Source organism: Garra rufa, chromosome 3 (genome assembly GCF_049309525.1).
Source record: "Garra rufa chromosome 3, GarRuf1.0, whole genome shotgun sequence".
Lineage (NCBI taxonomy): Eukaryota > Metazoa > Chordata > Actinopteri > Cypriniformes > Cyprinidae > Garra > Garra rufa.
Genome location: NC_133363.1, coordinates 11,222,460 through 11,246,555, shown reverse-complemented (window position 1 = coordinate 11,246,555; position 24,096 = coordinate 11,222,460). Strand labels below are relative to the sequence as shown.

The following is a 24,096-nucleotide window of genomic DNA, read 5'->3' as shown; positions in this document are numbered from 1 at the left end:
ATAGTTTCGCTTTCTCGGCTCGGATCGTTTACAACCAGATTTGGAATCATTTGAAGCCGCATTTAAACTACATTTTGGAAGTTCAAACTCAGGGCACCACAGAAGTCCACTACATGAAGAAAAATCCTCAAAAAACAATTTCTTTATGACTGAAGAAATCTTGGATGACAAGGATGAGTACATTATCTGTAAATTTTTGTTTTGGAAGTTCACTTCTTTAAACCTTAAGATAACTGTCATAACACTGTAGTTTAAAATGTCTTCACATCTTAATTATAATTTTTTTTTAAATACATAACTGTGCTAGCTGTGTTGTAGACGTGTATTTATTTATTTATTATTCATTTTTGGAGATATTAACCACCCTGACTTCCAGAAATTGCGCAAATCCAATTGGCAGTTTGTTTGCAATATGTGGCAGATGGTGAGCAAATGGCGAGTTTTTCATCTGAAGCTTAAATTCATAAAGACCTACCTTTGGAGATTGCTCTTTCTTCAAGGACTTCTTCATGACATGGAACTCGTACTCTGCTCTCGGCTGACTCTGGGAAAAACAGAGAACACAATTCCCAACATATACAGGACTTAAACCAGTTTAAAAGTGAAGAGCAGAGGAAAGAGATAACTGGTTATGGAGCCAAAAGCAGCCATGTGCATGATCAGTGAACAGAACAGAAATTCTGGTAATAGCAACACAGTGACATTCAGTGAAAGTATAATCCTTAAAACCAAAAGCTCTCAGCACCACAAATACTATTCCTTTCCACATTCAGCAGCTTTAGATTTTATTAGTTCCTCCTGCTGATTTTATCCACATAAACAGTGGCAAGCCTGGAAAAACTGTGACTGCCGAAAGGAAAGTGAGCAGCTTTTGACCTGTAAGGCCGGAGGAAGAGAGAACAGGAATCTCCCAGACCTCCACAGCAACAGACCGATAGATAGATAAGTGCTGGTGAAATACTTTACACAAGCAAGAATGTGACGACGATGCTTGAAGACGACTTTTAAGATAATATGAAGAATATGTTAGTACTAAAATGCAACTGTAAGGTTAGGAAGGAAATAAATTTAGTTAATACTGTGAAGGAACCGATTTCCAAACCTTTTGTTTCCCCTATACAAAACAGGACAAAAAACAAACAGTGAAAAAACAGTTTGATTTCATGACACTGAATCAATCAAAAACAGACAATTCTTCAATTCTTTACACCCAAGCCTCAGGATAATACACGTCTATACAAGAAAAATAATGGAGCACGCCTACAAAACATACATGAGCCCAGAATAATTATTGTATCAACATGTACATCAAATGTCTTATATTGACACTTTCCTTGGTCAACATGGATGTGCGTGACTAACCTCTGCGTCTTCAAAGCTGGTCAGGTCCCAGACGTAATTGAGCCTCATTTGCCTTCTCTTCCAGTGCTCCATGAACATGGTGGCTGTATGACACAGAGCAGTAACCTTCACTAACAAACCCACATTTACAGTTGAATTCAAAAGAATCTGCAAAATGTTATTTATTTGATCAAAATAAGAGGGATCATATAAAATGCATGTTATTTTTTATTTAGCACTGACCTGAATAGGATATTTCACATAAAATACATTTACATATAGTCCACAAGAAAAAAATAATAGTTGAATTGATAAAAATGACAATGTTTACATACACTTGATTCTTAATACGATGTTGTTACCTGAATGATCCACAGCTGTGTTCATGAGTCCCTTTCATTTGTCCTGAACAGTTAAACTGCCTGCTGTTCTTCAAAAAATCTATCAGGTCCCACAAATTCTTTGGTTTTTCAGCATTTTTGTGTATTTTAACCCTTTCCAACAATGACTGTATGATTTTGACATCCATCTTTTCACACTGAGGACAACTGAGGCACTCATACGCAACTATTACAGAAGGTTCAAACACTCACTGATGCTTCAGAAGGAAAACAATGCATTAAGATCCAGGGGTGTAAACCTTTGAACGGAATGTGTGTACATTTTTCTTATTTTGCCTAAATATCTTTTTTTTTTCATTTAGTACTGCCTTTCAGAAGCTACAGAAGATACTTGCATGTTTCCCAGAAGACAAAATAAGTTAAATTTACCCTGATCTTCAAATTCAAAAAGTTTTCACCTCCCAGCTTTTTTTTTTTGTTATCAAATATTTATTAAGGAAAACAACAAAATATCACAAAGCATTTCAAACAGCCAACAGGAATGATCCATATACATGTATATCAAATACATATAGACAACCCTGTATTAATAGAAAACAAGTAAATTAAAAGGGAAAAAAAAAATAAAATAAATAATAATAATAATAAAATAAAGGGGGGGGGGGGGGGGTACCCACATACATACACTTAAGGGGATTTGCTCATATTCAGGAACTCCAACTAAACCAATTTAAAATACAGGTAAAGAGAAGAGATCATCTCAACCAGGTTTTCAGTGACTCCGCAACAGTGTGCCAACTACAAAGGGTCTTTTCATTTGCACCATTTACTCGAGCAGTAGACAGTTCTAAAAAAATTACATCCAAAAATGTAAGAATCCAGCATTTAACAGAAAGAGAATGAGGGGGTTTCCATCTTAATGCAATCATCTTTTTGGCAGCTGTGAGGCCAGCTAGTAATATGCGCTTGTTCTGATTGTTAATATTCAATATTGTTAATTTATTCAATAATAAAACCGGGACAGTTACAGGTACAGTTGTGGAAACCAGATCAGACATTCTTGATGCAACCCTAGACCAAAATTGAGCAACAGGTGGACACTCCCACATCATGTGTAGAAAAGTACCTGGAACCTTCAAAGTGCACAAGGTGCAGTTTGGGTCAGTTAACCTCTTCATTAGATGAAGTTTACGGGGAGTTAAATACGTTCGATGTACAAAATTAAAATGTATCTGTTGGTGGTCAGGATTACGAGAAGCCTCCTTTATATTTACCCAAACATCCTCCCAATTGAAATCTAAATCTAAGTTGGGGCAATCATGTCTCCACAGTCTTTCTAGTGGCAGTTTAGCATAAGAAGCTTCCAAAATAAAAGTATATAATGTAGACACTAAACCGCTATTATTTCTTTGAGCAATGAATAGTTTATACAAAGGATGTACAATTAAAGGTTGTTGCCAAGGTACGCCATATGCTTTGAGGGCCGATCTAAGCTGAAGATAAAAGAAAAAAGAAGAAGCTGGCAAATTGAATCGTTTTGAAATGTCTTGAAAGGAGCAAAGTCCAGATTCGGTATAAATGTCTTTTAGATAATGAATTCCACTCCTACTCCATTGCGAGGAAGGAATGGGTCTACCACCAATAGTCAGACTTTTATTATTGAATATGGGAGACTGTGTATGCCACCTACAGGAGATCTTGCATACAGATTCCACCATCCTCCAAGTCTGAATAAGATGAGAAACTATGGGACCAAAACGTAGACGACATTGCTTATCTGACACATTGGAAAAAAGGACGTTTTCCAAATTCCATGGGTGGACTAAATTTTCTTCTATCTTACGCCAAGAAACAGATGTGTGAGGGTTAAACCATACAAGCAAAGGCCGAAGCACAAACGACCAAAAATAAAACTTACAATTAGGTACAGTTAAGCCCCCGTGTGCCTTCCTCCTCTGTAATGTAGACAACTTTAAACGAGGCCTTTTTTTATTCCAAATGAATTGGGAAATTTTACTGTGGATTTTGTTCCAGAAATTGACAGGAGGAGAGAGAGGTATCATAGAACTAAAAAAATTAAGCCGAGGTAAAATATTCATTTTAACTATAGAAATTCGGGCCTGCAAAGAATTGGGCAGGTTAATCCACCTGTCCAAATCTCTCATTATGTCCTTGCTCACGTCAGAAAAATTGTGTGTCACAATTTGGTTCAAGGAGGGAAAAATTTGTATCCCAAGATACTTAAAGTGCTGAACAACAGAAATATCAGGAGGATAATCCAACAGTTTAGCAGACTCATTTAAAGGTAAAAGGGCAGATTTGGACCAGTTAACCTTAAAACCAGATAAATGACCATACTCTTCACAAATAGACAGCAGGCTTGAAATAGACTCTATTGGTTTTTCCATAAAAACCAAAACATCATCAGCATACAATGCTACATGATGCAAAGTATTGTGAACAGAAATAGGCTTTATCTCAGTTGACTGTCGAATCATCTGGGCAAGAGGTTCAAGGGAGAGAGCAAATAGAGCCGGGCTTAAGGGGCACCCCTGTCGCGAAGACCTAGTAATAGAAAATGGTGAGGAGAGCAACTGTCCTGTAAGTACTAATGCAGTTGGATTAGAATAAAGAATTTTAATCATATTTATAAACCCTTTACCAAAGCCCATATGTTCCAGAACACACCACAAAAAAGACCATTCCATCCTATCAAAGGCCTTCATTGCATCAAGGGACAACACCACTGAAGGATCTTTGGTACCTACTACTGCATCAACTATGTGAAGAATTCGCCTAACATTATCCGTTGCCAGTCTAGATTTAATAAAACCTGTCTGGTCACAATTAATTAACATAGGCATGTGGTCCTGAATGCGCCGAGCAAGTACTTTTGAGTAAATTTTTAGGTCTGAATTTAGCAGACTTAGGGGTCTATAGTTTGCACATTCGGTTGGATCCTTATCCTTTTTCAAAAGTAGAGATATCAAAGCAGTATTAACATCTCTAGAGAAACTGCCTTTTTCAATTGAAGCTGATATCATATCAAGGAGCAAGGGGCCTAATTTATTCCAAAATACAACATAAAACTCAGGAGGTATCCCATCTAAACCAGGTGATTTATTCCTTTGCATGGCAAGTGCTGCCTCTTTCAATTCTTCTAAAGAGATAGGATTGTCAAGAAAAGTGGAAACATTTGTTGCCAATTGTGGTAAATGTAACTTTTTAAGTAAATCATTACATTTATCTTGTTCAGGCTGAATCTCAGACTTGTATAAATTGGAATAAAAATTACGAAATATCTCATTAATTTGTTTAGGTTCAGTAGCGGTAATACCTGTTAAGGATTTGATGGAAGAAATATCAGCAAATTGCTCATTTGACCTGATTTTCATAGCCAGTAAATGACTAGGTCTGGATCCATGGAAATAATATCTCTGTCTAGTTCTGTGAATTAAAAATTCAGAACGTCGCTTCAGAATATCATTTATTTCTTTCTTAATAAGATCGCGTTCCACTGCTATTTGTGAAGAGTAATTGTTTTGTAAAGTGGAATCCAGTTTAACAAAATCCGCTTCAAGCGCTTGCAATTTAGCAGATCTAGCCTTACGCAAATTAGAACAAAACAGTATAGCATTGCCTCGTATAAACCCTTTTATCGCCTGCCATAATATTCTGGGGTCCTCTACTGAGCCAATATTAAACTCCAAAAAATCATCCAATTGAGATAGGAACTGTGCCTTATACTCATCATTCTGCAATAAGGTGGTATTGAACCGCCATCTTGTGGCTCGTTTGGATAAACTACCCAAAGTAGCGTAACACCATACTCCTTTGTGATCCGAAAGGGCTATAGGCAATAACGTAGCATAATCAATTTTCTGGAAAAGTTTAGGAGATGAAAATATAAAATCTATTCTTGAAAAAGTTTTATGTCTGGATGAGAAAAAGGTATAGTCTTTTGTTGTGGTATTAAGAGATCTCCATATATCTACAAGCCCCAGACTTTTAGCCCATGAATGTAAAGCAGCGGTAGCCAGTTCCTGCTCTCTAGAAGCAGACGAACTTGACCTATCGAGATTAACGTCCCAAACTGCATTCATATCTGCGCCTACTATGAACGAATAATCAGTCAGATCTAACATTCTTTTTGTCAGTATATCATAAAAACGTCTATCGAATGTATTAGGTGCATAAATAGATATAAGAGCCACCTTTTTGCCATATAATTCAACTTTTGCAATGACAATTCTGCCTACATCATCCGCCCAAAAATCCAACAACTTCATTTTCAGATTACGTCTACAAACGATGGCTACACCTTTAGTTTTTGTACTGGACGTTGAGGAAGCGATAGTATGATAAAATTTATTAGCGATACGACTAGCATCTTTACATAAAAAATGAGTTTCTTGTAAAAACGCAAGATCAATTTTTTCCGCCAAAGTAAAGATAATACGCTGCTCCGTTTGTGCGGTGCATTCAACCCATCGCAATTCCACACTAAAATTGACAGATCACCCATTATGATCGTATGCAGTTCTCACAGCAACTCCCGGAAATTTAAGTACGACAATTTTATACCTGTATTTACATTCATTGTAGTGGCAAATCCAGATATAGTATGGTGAAATAATTCCCACCAAGCCAGGCACTACAAAGCACCGTGAGTTTTCCCCCAAATATGTTAAAACAGAAATCGATATATATTTCCCCCAGTAACACAAATACATCAAAAATGCCAAAATGAAAAGAAAATAACATAATAATAATAATAATACAAAATCAAATAAAATTACATTCAAATCGCGTTGATCCGTGACCATATATGGGTACGGGGCGGCAAAGATATTTCAACCCAGAGTCGTTAATGATTAAAATAAATTAAATCCAAGACTAAATCCAAGTAAATTTCAAACACTTGAAATAATGCAATACTACAAATAAAGGGTTAAATTACCATTATTATCTTGTAAGCCTGATAACACAATTATGAACAAGTAACACTTGAGGTATGCAGACCTGTTTGACTGCAATGTAAAGAGAACATAGTAATAATACTACACCAAACGTCTGCAACTCGCAGCCGAAAGAATAATTAAAATGAAGAAAGATTTTTTGTTCCAGAAATCGCGTATATGAGTCATCTTAAACCAATAACGAAATAACTCATACATACAGAGTTAGACTCGAACAGTGTGAATATTTCAAACCAACAACAACAACAAAAAACGCATTGTAAATAATGCAATACACAAGATATCGTGGCTACGGCAGTGCAACAACAATCTGCCGACAACTTGCTTCAGTATAAATGATCGAACAAGCAGTCACTTTGTAGTTGTGTTCCCGACGAACAGACAACATCGCGACTCCTGACCAGAATTCAAACTGAAGTTCTGCTCCACCGATTCAGCATCTGTACCTTAAGTTCCCGCCGAACTCCACCGTCCGCAGTCTCGCACTGAAGGAAAGAGGAAGCCCCGCCGGTGCAACAATTTACCGACAACTTGCTTCAGTACAAGTGCTCGAACGAGCAGACAATTTGTAGTTGTGTGCCAATAGACCGACAAACGGATAATGTCATGACTCCTGACCAGAATTCAACCTGAAGATCCATTACTCCACCGATTCAGAATCTGTACCTTCAGCTTCAGTTCCCGTTCGGACTCCACCGTCCGCAGACTCTGCACTCGAGGAAAGGGGAAGCACCGCCGGTAGTGCATGGACAAAATCCTCAGCATCCTTAGGAGACTGGAACGACTCCACGCGACCACCAACCTTAATCTTCAAAACAGCAGGATAAAGCAGGAAAAACTCCACACCCTTGGCTCGTGCGTTATCCATTGCCTTGGAGAAGGACATGCGGCGTCCAAGAGTGTAGCTGCTATAATCAGGTAAAAATCTTACCCTCCGACCATCAACAGTGACTGGGGTTTTCCTAGCAGCTCGAAGAATTGCTTGGCAGGTGGTGAAACGAAGTACATTAAATATCATCGTTCGGGTGTTTACTCGATTCTTGACATTATACACACGATGAGCGCGCATTATTTCACCTTGAAGGTTACCAAGTGAGGGAAACCACTTAGGGAGTGACTGCGTCAAGTATTGGACGGCATTAGACCCTTCCAGGCTTTCTGGCAAACCCACGATTCGAATATTACACCGACGATTTCTGTCCTCCATGTCCGCTAGCTTAAGCTGCATCTGTTGTAGCACCGCATCTTGAGAGGCTAGCCGCTTTGAGTTGCTTTTGACATCCGATCGGATTTTCCCCATTTCCGCATTTATAGTGCCAATGCTCTCAGACAAAGACATTAATTGGGTCTGGATGCTACACAGCTTCCCTTCGGTATCTTTTCCCATCTGTTGAAGCTGGTCAAAACGGGAGTCAAGATAGTCTCGTTGTCTCTCTAACACCGATTCAGCAATGGCCTCCATGTCAGACCGATTTACTTTGCTCTTTGAAGCATTAGACGCAGACTTTTTATTTGATTCAGCCATCCCGCTTCAATGGGAGTTATTACAAACAGACTGAATAAAAAATAAAGTGTTACAACAGCGAATTACCGACCAAATTAACAACTCTGGGTGACGAGAATCGATCTACGCCGCCATCTTATCCAGCTGATCACGTCCACCTCCCAGCTTTTAATGCATCGTGTTTCCATCTGAAAGATCAGTGAACATTCATCATACAGTCATTGTTGGAAAAGGTTCAAATACACATAAACGCTGAAACCCCAAAGAATTTGTGGGACCTGAAAGATTTTGAAGAACAGCAGGCAGTTTAACTGTTCAGGACAAACAAGGGACTCATGAACAACTATCACTAAACAAAAACACTCAGCTGTGGATAATTCCGGTAACAACACAGCATTAAAGGGATAGTTCACCCAAAAATTAAACTAAACAATCAGGATAAGCACAAGTAATTACCATTTTGAATAGCCGCTATACCCACAATCTCTGTACTCTATGTAAAAAATGAGTGTTGTATACATGCGACAGATCGCTTCGGGCGTTTGCGTATTCTACGACAGAGCGCGTTCACATGTAACGATCCGGATGATAAGCTCGTGCTCATGACAGTTGGACGTGGCTGTGTATCAAAGGTAAAAAATTATATAAATACTGTTCAGTTTCTCACTAAAACCGATCGTTTCGTGTCTTAGGACATTAATGTATCGTCACGAGCCTCAGGGTGTAATTTGGATTTGTCTGTGCATGTTTTTGTTTACTTTTAAAGGTTTGGTGCCCATCCACTCATATTATTTGGCTGACAGACTGCACCGGTTTTCTTTAAAAACCTTCGTTTGTGTCGGCGCAGATAGGCGTGTGGTTAGCGCGCCGACATATAGCGCTGGTGCGCTCCGGGCGTCCCGGGTTCGAGTCCCGACTCGAGGACCTTTCCCGATCCCTCCCCTAATCTCTCTCCCACTTCGCTTCCTGTCCTGTCTGATCTTTCCTGTCATAATAAAGGCAAAAAGGCCAAAAAATAAAAATCTAAAAAAAAAAAAAAAAAAAAAAAACCTTCGTTTGTGTTCTGCTGAGGAGGTCACCTACATCTTGGATGCCCTGGGGGTAAGCAGATACACATCACATTTTCATTTTTGGGTGAACTATCCCTTTCAGAATGAAGTGTATGTAAACTTTTGAACCATGTCATTTTTTATTCACTATTATTCTTATTCACTCTTACACTCTTATTCAGGTCAGTACTAAATAAAAAATAACATACATTTTGTATGTTCCCTCTTATTTTGGTAAAATAATAAACATTTTGCAGATTCTGCAAGGTGTATGTAAAATTTTGACTTATATATACACTGGTCGGCTCAGCGCTGATCAGGGTGGTTTCTTAGTTAGCTACAAATAAAGCCTGTACTTTTAAAAAAAATTAAACCCAAGGACAGCCTATTCTTATCAAGAATATTTTACATTATTTTTTCATTCATTACCAGGGTTGGTAACTTTGGAAATCAATCAATGACTAATTTCAAAATTTTAGCTTATGTGTGAACCCCTTTAAAGTGAACTAAGAATGAGAACCGATCATAACCAAAGTGAACCAAAGAGAGATCCGTGTCCAGTTTCATAGTCAGCAGTATGATTGCAAAAAAATTGCTTTTTCTTTTTTCAATATTCTTTCATTCATTTCCGTAGTTGGTAACTTTGGAAATCACTAATAAATAATTGTCTTTCTAAAGAACTATGGAAGTGTGTTTTGAGTCTAGGTCTCAATTTCAGCATATGTGACAGCTTTAGATTCCTTTAAAAGAGAACTGAAATCATCTAAGGAAGTTTTCTGAACACAGTTCACTTCAGGTCAGTGTGAACGGAAAGCCGATCCCAACTAAAGTGAACCAGAAAGAGATCTGAGTCCAGTTTCAAGGATTTCAATATTCTTTCATTCATTACCATAGTTAGTCAATTTGGAAATCACTAATACATAAATTCTTTTCTAAAATACCATGGAAGGCTCTCCTATAGCATCAGGCTGTAAAATCTTTTTAGGAACCTATATTGTAATGCATTTTGTTTTAAGCATTTGAGTCCAATTCACAATTTTTATTGTGTAGATCCCTTTAAAAAGAATAAAACTAGAAATCACTAACACACAGACGTTTTTCTAAAGAGCCACGGAAGGTTCTTCTATAGCATTGGGGTGTGAAACCTCTTAAAAAAATTATTTTTATGGTGTTTTTACACTTGGTAAATTTATACGATTTGAGTCTGGTTCAAAATTTTCGCTTTTGTGTGAATGCTCACAAATACCCTTTTAAAGAAAACTGAACTAAAACCAACTGAGGAATTATTCTGAATACAGTTCACTTCAGGTCAGTGTGAATGGAAAGTGGATTAAGAACTGATCTGAAACTGAACCAAAAACAAATTTAAAATCTGAGGCCACTTTCAAGCTCAGCAGAACTTTTTGGTTCACTTAAAAAGGGCTCACTTTAATTCTTTTATAGAGAACTTGTGTTAGCAAGAAGCTTTGTCATATGGTGTCATTTTTCATTTCAAAGCCTGTAACTGTAGGGGATCAAAACAGGAAAGGCAAATTCAAGGCTTTGGCTAAAATAATCAGCTTTTTAAGAAGCTCAGCATTTGATCGGGATGAGTACAGGGGAATTAAAGAGGAGTGTAAAACCAGGGCACAAATCTCTTCAACATTTGCCAGAGCAAGTCTGCCCTCAATATGTACAGACACAACAGTTGGTGTACAGCAGCAACAAAGCGTGCGGGTGAACATGAAAGGAGAACGGAGTTGCTGACCCCATAGTGCCATAAAGATGGCGAAGAAGACGGTGGCCGCATTGTCGAACAGGTGGCTGGCCCTAGCCGTGCCGCAAGCGGTGACCAGTTTCCAGTAGCTGCAGGCTCGGTCACACATTGGGCACATGGTGATATTGTTTCTCTCATCGCAGACCTCCATACTGTGTATACAAAGAACAAAACCTGATTTCAGAAATACATCACATCTCCATGTTTCCCTAGACACTGTAAAACTATTGATTAAAGCTGCGGTGTATTTTTTCCTCATTTTTTTTTTAGCACTGAAAGATAATGCTTTTATTCAATATTCAGCTCTTGTTCCAAAACATAGTGAGTTGCTTTGATGTCTAACTAGATGTGATGGCAAATATGAAGTGTTCAAGTTGTGCACTTGTGTGCACACAACAAATAGTGATCTTCACATGAAATTCATAAGAAACTGTGCACTCATGCTTTAGAATGTTGTTATGCTAACTACTTGGGCTGGGTAAAATTTCTCGATTTAATTCGATTCTCATCTTTCTGAAATATTCGTTCTTAAACCTTAAAAGAATCGATTAGTCTAGCCTGTTTTCAGTTAAAGAACTGAATACTGTAGCACGCCTCCCATCCAATAAATCGCAATAAGCTTCGTGCTTTGTTACTTTTAATATAAAACACAACCTCAGATTTCAAATTCGATCCATTTTATTACAGTATTCAAACAATAAATACCGTTTTGGTGATCTTTAATGTGGAGTGACAGATCACTGTATCCCCTCAGTTCAACTGATCATCTACTCCACTTTAGTACTACCCTGGAAATCCAGAGGTCTCGCGAGAGCACAATTTGAATTGTCTCTGCAAGACACTCTGGCATCGAGCAATGATGCACGTTACTGCATTACGTAAGTAGTTCTGGGAACCAATCAAATCGGTGTATCTGATGTAGGCGGGCCAGAGGCGAGCTAAGCTGATGACGACTGCGGAATCATTTAGTAAACACTGAAAGATGAGATGAACACCAGTTGTTTGAAACGGCTTTGGCCGCTACAATGAACGAGTTAGACTTGGCTTTTCATATAAAAAAGGAACAGAAAACCGCGCTCGAATCGTTCCTTTGCAAGAAGGACGTTTTTGCCGTTTTGCCAACTGGATACGGCAAGAGTTTAATCTATCAGTTAGCTCCGCTGGTAGCTAAGCGTATGGGGCTTAGTGAAAACTTAGTGATTGGTCATGGCATTATCCAATTGCGTGCAGTAAGAGTTTCAAATGCATGTTTGGTGCCGCCCCTTGAGTTAGGCCCTTTTCATTGCTCGATGCCAGACCCTTAATCTTAATAGATTAGGGTCTGGATTTTTTCCAGGCTACTTTAATACCAGTTTAAGCACAAAATAAACATGTATAAACATTCAAAGGTATGTACAACTTCGAAATCTGTATTCTGTCTCATGTAATTGCTCAATCAGTGTTTCAACTGCGAAAAGACGTCAATATAACAGCTCGTAAACAATGTCACGAAACGTTACATTTACCTCAGAAAAAAATAAGCAACATATACAATTTTCATTGTAATTTTGTAATTTTAGTGGTCTTCAAATTGTATTTGAATAAATCCATGAAGGTTTTCACCATACACCATTAAAATGTTTATACTTCAAATAAAGAAAACAATGCAAACTTGTTAATCAGAATCAAATTGAATCGTAAAATGTGTGCCAAAACCCAGCCCTACTAGCTACTACCGATGTTAAATGGAATAAGAAAATGTCCAAATAAATTACAAATGAAACACTAAAAACTAAAATCAATCTTTTGAAAATGTAATTTTTGGCAGCACAACATTGTATTTGATTACAATTTCACAGCATTATCAGTGTTGCCAAGTCCACAGTTTTCCCGCAGAATTGGGCTACTTCAACAACAACAAAAAAAAGATCCCCCCCCCCCTAGAATGTGATTTTTACTGGGGGACCCCCCTCGAAACGCAATTGGGCTAGTTCTGTAGTATCAATTGGGCGGCTTTTTGTTGTGAAAACCTGGCAACCCTGAGCGTTATGTAATCATAACCCCTAGAGATTTGTGAGGGAATTGCAGGGAGTTCAATGAAAAGCTAATAATTAAATCTAACGTAAGATTAAAACAAATAAATGAGTGTTATTATCAAATTAAAGGCTGTGATTTAATTAAACAGGTAAATAGTCTGTTGCACTGCCTGTTTTAGAGTGAAAAGCGGCATTGTGTTACAGATTACCTCGGTTAACAGTAAATGCTGCTTCTCACAAACTCCACCTCTGTATGTGCAGTGAGTTTATCGTGCGTTTTTTGCACAATTTCCATTTCTGTGGACAGAAGTTTACAGCCATTTGCTGCTATTCTGCAAAAATTAAAGCTTGCAAACATCCTTACATCAGTAGTGTCCCTATTATGCTTCAGTTTGTTTTCTAGGTAGGCAACGCACTAGGTTTTGGAACATCTTGTTTTCAGCAGTGGCATCTGTGGAATTAATGAACGTCATTGTGAGACGGCCAGCGAACACTGAGTCACTCTCATTATACACTACATTACAGTCCATTACAGTCGCAGCATTTCAAACCCACTCTGAACTCCCTAATTACCACACACTTGAGCGTCCATCCGTTTTTCTTGCAAAGTGCAAAAAGCAGTGATTACTTTCGTAAATGGCTAGGCACATTCTTCGCTAAAAATCTTCCCACAAAGTTCAAAGCCATTGCGTAAGAGTTTGTATTACTGACGGGAGACGCTGCTGAAACTCATTTCTTAGGGATGTGAGACAGCATGTGTTTGAATTCGATGGCACAGATAGGAATGTGTCAATCAATTTTATGTGACAAACTAATTAAACATAATTAAACTTAATAGACTAATCATTTATGTCCGTAACTGTCAACTGTTCAGGGAGGGGTCAGATGCTATTTAGCACACTTTGAACAAAAACAATGCACATAAACATGTCACATAAATTTTATAAGGTGACCTGGGGATGTTGTCGTCCACAGTGGCACAGCCGAACAGGAACACAATAACTCCCACAATTGCGGCTGGGATTAGCATCTGAGTATACACACCCAGCCAGGCAAAATACAGGCCCACTTTCTCGCCAAAATACTTCCTGAGAGAGATAAATCAGTTTCAAGTAGAGCAATAAAAGGCAATTAAGTCAAGCAAAAGAAGTGAACACAACTATCTAGTAAACATCATGAAGAATGCATCCTCTTCTGTAACCTGAATGTTAATGGACTGTCAATCTTTTTTATGTGCAGTGAAAGATTATGTAAACAAAAATTCTAATATTTGTCATGTTATGTAATGAAATAAGTAAAAAGAACACATTTTAATTGCCCTCCTGCAGGGTCCTCTCCATGACATTGTTTCCTGTTTTTGCTTTGCTTTGTTTTGCTTTTCCTGCATGCTGATTGCAACACATTCATTTAAATATCATTAGTCATCAGTGTAGCAGTTTTGTCTAAATAACCTTTTTTCCCTAAAAATAAATAAATTACAAAATAAGAATTTTGCCATACTGTTGTATTATCCTGACAATTTAAATGACTTTTGCTCATCATAGAAGATTTCTACATGTATGATTTGCATTTTCGATGTATTTTTAGACTTAATTTTAACTTAATAGATCCAGAAAAAAAATCTTGGAGGTCAATCATTTTAATGGCAGTAACATAATTGCAGTAAACCAGCGATAGTTTATTTTTTTTAAACATACTATTATAGTTTTTGCTTTTATTTTGAATTGAACTGTATTTTTATATTTTTGCACTTACATTTTTTTTAATGTTGTATATGTATCATCTTTATACATTTTTAATGTCTATATATTTGTATTTTTAGGTTATTTTAATATATTTACTTAATATATTTAAAATACATTTATTTCATACGAAGTATACACTACCAGTCAAATTTTTTTGAACAGTAAGATGTTTTCTCTTCTGCTCACCAAGCCTGCACTTATTTGATCCAAAGTACAGCAAAAGCAGTAACATTTTGAAATATTATTTACTATTTAAAATAACAGTTTTCTATTAGATAAATTTTAATATGCTGATTTGCTGTTCAAGAAACATTTTTTATTATTAGTATGAAAACCTTGAGTCAGTATAATTTATTATTATTTCTAGACATTTATAATGTTTCAAAATATCTACTTCAGATAAATGCTGTTCTTCTGAACTTTTTTCTTTTCATCAAGTAAATCTAAAAAACTTCTACTCAGCTGTTTTCAACAAAAGTTTTTTGAGCAGCAAATCTGAATATTCTAATGATTTCTGAATGATCATGTGACTGGAGTACTGCTAAAAATTCAGCTTTGAAATCACAGGAATAAATTACATTTTAGAATATATTCAAATAGAAAAAAAATGTTATATAGTAAATATATATATATTTTTTAAATTGCAGCTTTTGCTGTTCTTTGGATCAAATAAATGCAGGCTTGGTGAGCAGAAGAGTCTTTTTGGGGAAAAAAAAACATTAAATATCTTACTGTTCAAAAACTTTTGACTGGTAGTGTAGTTCAAATATTTACTGATATATCGCTCTAAACTTACCAATATTAAAATTATAATTAAACTTTATTTGGATGCTACTTGTGCACAATGCACATTTCTTAATATTAAGCCTAAAATGTGTTAATTTCAATATTGATGAAGATTGCACGATCTTTAAATGATATCTGTCTTTAAATGAAAGATATTTACAGTGCACCCGAAGTAAACTTGCAATAATTTCACTTTAGCATAATCAAATTTACTTCAGTATTATCTTTAGTTGGACTAAAATGAAGCACAAAATTAGTTGTTCCAATTTAGCAGACTTTAGTATACTATATACCAATTTAGTATACTAAAAATACTTTGCAGAGTATCTTTATTAAGTACATAAATATGTAAATATATTTGTAGTATACTTAGCATGAAAAAAAAAAAATACATATTAGTACATGTATTCACTTACATGTATTTCACTTGGGGTACTTTAAGAAACTAAAGAAAAATGAGAAATGTCACCTAAGAAACCTAGCAGATTATTATTATTATTATTATTAATTTTTTTTTTTAGATATTTAATTTACAATGCATTTTATTTTACGTAACAAAATGTTTTTTTTTTTGTTTTTTTTTTTTTTTTTCACTTTTAGTTAACTATAACCAAACAGTAAACACAAATATTTGTTAGACATCAGATGTTCACTTATTTGTCAGACTTTTGACATCTCTCATCAGATATGAACTGATAAACACTACAAACATCCACAGCTACACTGTGTCCTTTAAACAAATCATGTCTGAGCAGGGCTTTTGACAATCTGACTCCTGAATAATGCATATCAGCCAGGCATTTCTAAAATATCTCCTCTTGCTAGCTCATAATTCCAGAGCAAACATTTGTCTCGGTCTCTGGCAGCACATTTATTGTCAGTATAATACCTGATCAGTCCGATGGGCTGGTACTTGTAGAATATGCTGTAACTCGCCCACTGTTCATACAAGATCTGCAAAGACAGAACTAAAATTACATACATCCTGGAACAATGATTCAACATTCATACAGTATGACTGAAATACACAGTGGGTGCACTCAGGAGTTTAATTGAAATGGTAAAATAACTGATTATTGCAGTGAACACTGATGAAAAGGACAAATGAAACCTCTCTACCATGATGTTAGTAATTTTGAATGTAATGACTTTGGTTCATTGCGCCTGGGGATATAATGTACAACAGTTATATGAGTAAGTAAAGGTAGGTTTACGACATGCTGCATGGAGATCTCCAGTCTCCAGAACATAGTGCACAGAAGCTAATGTAGCTGTAGTGTTTTGTCCATAAAAGCAAAGAAGGGAGGGCCAAATCATTATGAAATATGACATCTAATATTACACAACCCTCTAACAACATTTAACAACAGTGAAACCAGTAGATAAAGTCTGAGAAGCAGACAGGGTCTGTTTTGTTTTCCTTGAGCTTTTTATGTTCACATTAAGATTATAAAGACCATGAACGTTCAGTTGAGGTCAAAAGTTTGCATTCCCCTTTCAGAATCCAGAAAAATGTTAATTATTTTACCAAAATAAAAGGGATCATATAAAAAGCATGTTATTGTTTGTTTAGTACTGACCTGAATAAGATATTTCACATAAAAGATGTTTACATATAGTCCACAGGAGAAAATAGTAGTTAAATTGATAAGAATGCCCCGGTTCAAAAGTTTACATCCCCTTGATTCTTAATACTGTGTCCTTACCTGAATGATCCACAGCTGTTTTTTTTTTTTTGTTTAGTGATAGTTGTTCATGAGTCCCTTGTTTGTCTTGAACAGTTCCTCAGAAAATCCTTCAGGTCCCACAAATTCTTTGGTTTTCCAGCATTTTTGTGTATTTGAACCCTTTTCAAAAATGACTGTATGATTTTGAGATTCATCTTTTCATACTGAGGAACTCATATGCAACTATTACAGAAGGTTCAAACGCTCACTGATGCTTCAGAAAGAAAAAAAAACATGCATTAAGAACTGGGGGTGAAAACTTTTGAACAGAATGGAGACATGTACATATTTCTTATTTTTCCTAAATAATATATATATATATATTAGGGCTGTCAATCGATTAAAATTTTTTAATCGCGATTAATCGCATGGTTGTCTTGAGTTAACTCGCGATTAATCGCACATTTTTATCTGTTCTAAATGTACCTTAAATTAACACTTTTTAAAGTTTTTAATACTCTAATCAACATTGGCATGGATGCTTTAAGCAAATATGTGTTTATTACATGTATCAGTGAAACCATACTTGACTAGACTAACTTGTTTCAAATGTCATAGATGTTTTTCAAATAACTTGTTCATGTCTATTAGACACATGAAAAAAAGAACATAGAAACACCAGGTTCCCATTACTTCTCTTTCTTTGCACTGAGCAATTTACTTACACAAGCCTGTTTACATTATTTGCAGGACAGGGCAGCTCACTTCTTCTGAACATGCAAAATCTACATTTATTATTACATTTGTTTGCCTCTCGGTGCCCACATACTGTCATTTGATGCAGCCAAGTTCTCAACAAAACTGTTTCCATTGTTTTGATTTAATATTTCTGTTATCAGACAACCAAAGTAATATGAAATAATAACTGAAAAAAATCCTGAATTATGATCATTATTCATATAACTTCCTGTTTGAATGCCTTCAGGATCCTTTGACTTTTTAGGAGTTTAGCCATTTAAAGTTATGTGATCCCAAAAACCTGCTTCTTTTATGTTTTAATGTATTGTTTTGGTTATAATGTACTGATTGGAGAGCCTGGTCTCATGCAAATGCGCACTAGCACGACTTTCTGTTTCTATTTGGCGTGCTATTAACAAGCTGAAATTAACTTTGGCGTACATATGATATGCAATTATGCATGTGTTTGACGTGCATTTAATACGCCGTTTTTGCGTGCATACTCGTATGTCGCTTTACGCATCAACCCCACAGCAACAATCCTAACGTAGCCCGACTCCGCTTGCATTCATTAAATATGGCAGAAGTGCCGGTGTACGCAAAAGGATAAAATACAGAAGTACCTGCGTACCGGCCCACTTCAAGCACTGGAATGAACATAACATCTGTTTTAATCGAAAGCGCTGCTCCACTGCCGCTCGCTGAACAGAGCAGACGCAGATATGAAGAGAGGGAGGTGCGCGCGCATTCATTGGGAGACCTCACGCACGTTCAGCAAAACCGAAGAGCCTCAGAAACTATATTGGGTTTGTCCAATTATGTGTTTATGTATTGTTGCTAGACACTTTTCGCTAGGTTGGCAGCACTGCATCCATTTCTTTAACTATGGGCTAGGTAGTGGGTCAAACAGAAATGCACGCTGCGTTAATCGCGCGTTAATAAAATTAGTGCCGTTAAAATTAATTTGCGTTAACGCGCGATTAACGCGTTAATTTTGACAGCCCTAATATATATATATATATATATATATATATATATATATATATATATATATTTTTTTTTTTTTTTTTTTTTTAGTACTGTCCTTGAGACGCTACAGAAGATAGTTACATGTTTACCAGGAGACAAAGTAAGTTAAATTTAGCTCTGATCTTTATATCTCCCCAGCTCTTAATGCATGTTTTTTCCTTCTAGAGCATCAGTGAGTGGTAAACCTTCTGTAAAGTCTGTAAAGTCCCTCAATTTTCCTCAGTATGAAAAGATGGATCTCAAAATCATACAGTCATTGTTGGAAAGGGTTCAAATACACAAAAATCCTGGAAAACCAACTACAAACAAGGGACTCATGAACAACTATCACTAAACAACAACAACAACAACAAAAAACAGCTCTGTGGATCACTCAGGTAAGAACACAGTATTAAGAATTAAGGGGATATAAACGTTTGAACGGTATCATTTTTATAAACTCAGCTATTATTTTCTCTTGTGGACTATATGTAAACATCTTTTATGTGAAATATCTTATTCAGGTCAGTACTAAATTAACAATAACATGCATTTTGTATGATCTCTCTTATTTTGGTAAAAATAATTAACATTTTGCAGATTCTAAGAGAGGGATGTAAACTTTTGACCTCAACCGTATGTTTTCAACATATCCACAAATCGCCTTGAATAGGTCAAACTAGTGAAAATGGATGAATTAATTACCAAGTAAACAAGCGGTGATCAATAATCTCAGTTAAATAAATGTTACACTGGTAATTTTTAAGTACTAAAATGTACCTTTAATGTACCAAGACCCTTAAGGTGCAAAGGTACTTTTGAAAAGGTACTGCCTTGGCTTTTATACGGTGTATAATGGTATACATTTATTGATGGATGGATTAATAAACCTGAGCTACCTGCCATTTTCACAGGCCCCCAGACAGCTATTTTTATGGCAGCTCAATCTTACTTGCTTGATGCATGAGAAAACAACCTGACTAGTTATTGAGAAAGCTTAAATGTGCTTCTCTGTCAAGTGAGAGCAAACATCATTGGTTTCTGCATCGAGCAAGCACATTTATACTGATCAGTGTTTATATCTGAATAAAAGCCTGAAAAAAATCATATAAAGCAATGACTGGGTCTCTTCAGAATATGTGTGATGTTTGAGCATAAGCTCAGCAAAACCACACAATAATTTGAATGAGTATGATTTGGAAAGGCACACAGCTAAAAATGCATATCAGAGCAAAAACCAAGCCCTGAGGTCAAAAGAACTGCCTGTAGGGCTCAGAAACAGGATTGTATCAAGCCACAGATCTGGGGAAGAGTTCAGAATAAATTCTGCTGCAATGAAGGTTCACAGAAGAATGTAGTCTCCGTTATCCTTAATGGAAAAGTTTAGAACAATGTGGAATTTTCATCTGCCATTACTCCAGTCTTTAGTGTCACGTGATCCTTCGGAAATCATTCTAATATGCTAATTATTACATATAAAAAATGTTTGGAACCTGAGATACTTTTTTCAAGATTCTTTGATGAATAAAAAGTTAAAAAGAACAGCATAAAAACAGTGCAACAAAACCACTTGACATTTATACACCTACTAAGCTATGATTTAGTAAACACACTAAAACTCTCTCCAAGGTCCCTTGAGGTTTATTTTGAAAAAAGCTGAAACCTTTACTAGTTTTCAGTTCTTGAAAATAACCCTGATAAATTATTTTGAGAAGGGCTCCACTACGACTCAACAGTAAGCCTGCAGGAGTGCTGCTCACAGATGGCTGAAGTGGGAAATGATCCTGTTGCCTTGGTGACCTGACAATTATTCTGAGCTTGCTGCAGGCAAGTCCAGAGTCTCAGCAGGTCTCCTCTACACAAGCTAGGTCTTGAGATTCTGCAGCCCATTTATAGGGTTTAATTAAGTGGTCAATATGAGATTCAATTACCAGATTCTTACATAATGCCATTAAAGCGTCTAAACAGGAGAAACAGGGTTTAAGAAATATTTAGAGGAAAATAAATGTGTTGTAAAAAATGCTAAACTGATTTAGAGAACAGATGTAGAGAGGATTCAGTGACAACAACTCTTTTCTCTACAGATGGTAAAGTGAAGAACACAAACCCGAATGGAAGAATTTATCACTTTTTGTAGCCTATTGGTTGTTCTCAGATGAATGCTGGAAAACTTACTGCAGGCACCATTTGGGGCATGCAAATCTCTGAATTATGCCTTCATTATCTCCTATTGCCCAAGGTACAAAGGCAGGTGTTTTTGTATACCATTAGATACAAAATAATGTGTAGTATCATGTATAATGACACATGTATTTATAATAAATATTGGCAATTAAATAATTATTGCTTTATAATGCCTTTCAAAAGTATTCATTCCCCCTAATGTCACAGCCTTATGTTAAACTGCTTTAAATATTTTTTTTCTGCACATCAATCTACACTTCATACACCATAATGACAAAGCAAAAAACAGGTTTGTAGCAACTTTGCAAATTTATAAGAAATAAACTGAAATTTTTCCATTGCATAAGTATTCATACCCTTTCAGGGACACTAGAAATGTAGCTCATGAGCATTAATATTGCTTGTAGATGTTACCACACTTTAAGTGAATTTAACCTGTGGCAAATAATTTGAATGAGTATGATTTGGAAAGGCACACAGCTAAAAATGCATATCAGAGCAAAAACCAAGCCCTGAGGTCAAAAGAACTGCCTGTAGGGCTCAGAAACAGGATTGTATCAAGCCACAGATCTGGGGAAGAGTTCAGAATAAATTCTGCTGCAATGAAGTTTCACAGAAGAATGTAGTCTCCGTTATCCTTAATGGAAAAGTTTAGAACAACCAGGAGGGCAACCTCCTGGGCAAACTGAGCAATCGATAGAGAAAGGCCTTGGTTAGACCAAGAACCTGATGGTCACTCTAGTTGAGATCCATGATCATTTATGCAGATGGAATAAATACTCCAACAATCCGGTCTTTATGGACATGAAAATCCACAGAATTTGCAACAAAGCATCTAAAGAACTCTGTGAGAAACAAGATTCTCTGGTCTGATGAACCTCAATTTAAAGCATCATGTTTGAAGAAAAGCAGACACTGCTCATCACCTGCACAGTGGCACCCCAAGAGTACAGTGTGGTGTAGCAGCCTCATGATATGTGGCTGTTTTTCTGTGCCAGGGACTGAGGGACTCATTAGAGTAAAAGGAAAGCTCAAAAGAGCAAAATATAGAGATAGCCGTAATAAAAACCTAGAGCATTCAGCACCTCAGACTGGGCAGAAGGTTCGCCTTCCAACAGGACAATGACCCTACGCACACAGCAAGAGTGGCTTATAGACAACTCTGTTAATGTCCTTGAATGACCCAGCCACAGCCTGGGCTTGAACCCAATTAAACATTTCAAACACCTGAAAATGCCTGCCAGCCCCTATCCAAGCTGAAAGCGCTTAAGAGGTGAAGAGGTCAGGAGAAGACTGGCAGATAACTGCCAAATGCAGATGTGCAAACCCAAAAAAGACTTGAGGCCATAAAGGTGATTCAACTAAGTACTGAGTTAAGAGTATGAATAATTATGCAATGTATTTACTTCAGTTTTTTTTTTTAATACATTTGCGTTTAATAAAGTTGTCAAAAATATCTATTTTGCTTTGTCATTATGGTGTATGGAGTGTAGATTGATGTTGTGAATTAAGTTATTTAAAGCAGTTTTAACATAAGGCTGCAACATAATGTAAAAAAAAAAAAGGGGGTATGAATACTTTTGCAAGGCACTCGCAAAAATAAGTGTGAGATTAAAATATCTGAAGATATCCAAGATATGAGTATGTATTGTATTGTGTATTTACCTTTCTGTCATTAGTTTCAGCGTTTACACCATCAATATCACCCTGTAATTAAAATAATCAAATTAACTGACACAAGAAATAGAACAGTCAATCTGAGAAATTCAAAAGGATGTTTCTGCACATAAAAGAGAGCAAAATATGACGCCACTCACATCATGCACGGGGTAGGCCTCTGTGTAGATACCACTGCCGAGTAGACTGCTGATTCCTGTGAACATGAAATGTTCAATGTGAATCGAGCTGAGCGCTTAATGCTGTGCAGTTAAACACAAAAGGGCTTTTCACACTTGAATTAATTAACCCTTGGTCATTCTAAACCACAGGTAAATGGAATTCTGGGTTTTCTTGCTTTACGTTTCACAATGCTCATAATTTACCCGGTGGTTAACTGTAACAAATCGGACTCGACGACAGCGTGGATAGATCCAAATGCAAGCTTTATTTTACAGATGGTGGTCAACAGGCAGGGTCCAATACCAGCAAACAGGAATGTCCAGGGCAAGACAAAAGAGTAATCCAGAAACACAGGTGGGGGTCAAATTCCAAGAGGGCAGTCCAAAGTAACAAATGAAATAAAGCAATGAAATGAGGCAAGGCTAAGACTATGACTAAGGCTATGACTGTGACTATGACTATGACAATGACTAAGAAACAAGACAAGGCAAAAGAAAACAGAGAAATGCTTGGTAGAGTCCACAGGAGCAAAACAATACTTCGCAGAGGTCTGTTTGGCATGGCCCTGCTTAAATGGCTGCCAGACAGGAAATAACCAGAGAAATGGCAGAGGGAGCAGCAACTGTCTGACTGGGTGAGGGCTCCCTCTGCTGGGCTGGCGTTACATCCAACAAAACACAAAGGTGATAAGTTCAAGATTGTGGGGGGAACAAGGTGCAGAGTCAGGGCGGACAGGGATTACAGGAACAGCCTCCATAGCAGTGACAGGGACTTCAGGAATGGCCTCCATAGCCGTGACAGGGCAGACAGGGACTTCAGAAACGGCCTCCATAGCCGTGACAGGGCAGACAGGGACTTCAGGAATGGCCTCCATAGCCGTGACAGGGCAGACAGGGACTTCAGAAACGGCCTCCATAGCCGTGACAGGGCAGACAGGGACTTCAGAAACAGCCTCCATAGCCGTGACAGGGCAGACAGGGACTTCAGGAATGGTCTCCATAGCCGTGACAGGGCAGACAGGGACTTCAGCATTACTATGGTGCAGTGGTGGGCCTGGACCGTGGAGCAATGGCAGACAGCGAAACTGTGGAGGACCTGGGCCATGGAGCAGTGGCAGACCTGGGTCATGGAACAGAGGTGGACC

General features: G+C 37.0%; 1 protein-coding gene across 4 annotated transcripts in view; it reads right to left on the bottom strand.

Moving 5' to 3' along the window:
- LOC141330894 (anoctamin-1-like) overlaps positions 1-24,096 on the bottom strand; it is an 80,960-nt gene that overhangs the window by 31,575 nt on the left and 25,289 nt on the right. For all 4 annotated transcript variants that reach the window (XM_073835683.1, XM_073835686.1, XM_073835685.1 and 1 more), the window contains 7 exons: positions 22,931-22,986; positions 22,779-22,820; positions 16,406-16,470; positions 13,939-14,073; positions 10,962-11,122; positions 1,363-1,445; positions 476-544 (listed from right to left, as the gene is read on the bottom strand). In XM_073835683.1, coding sequence (XP_073691784.1) covers positions 476-544; positions 1,363-1,445; positions 10,962-11,122; positions 13,939-14,073; positions 16,406-16,470; positions 22,779-22,820; positions 22,931-22,986 — 611 coding nt within the window. The remainder of the gene's footprint in view (positions 1-475; positions 545-1,362; positions 1,446-10,961; positions 11,123-13,938; positions 14,074-16,405; positions 16,471-22,778; positions 22,821-22,930; positions 22,987-24,096) is intronic.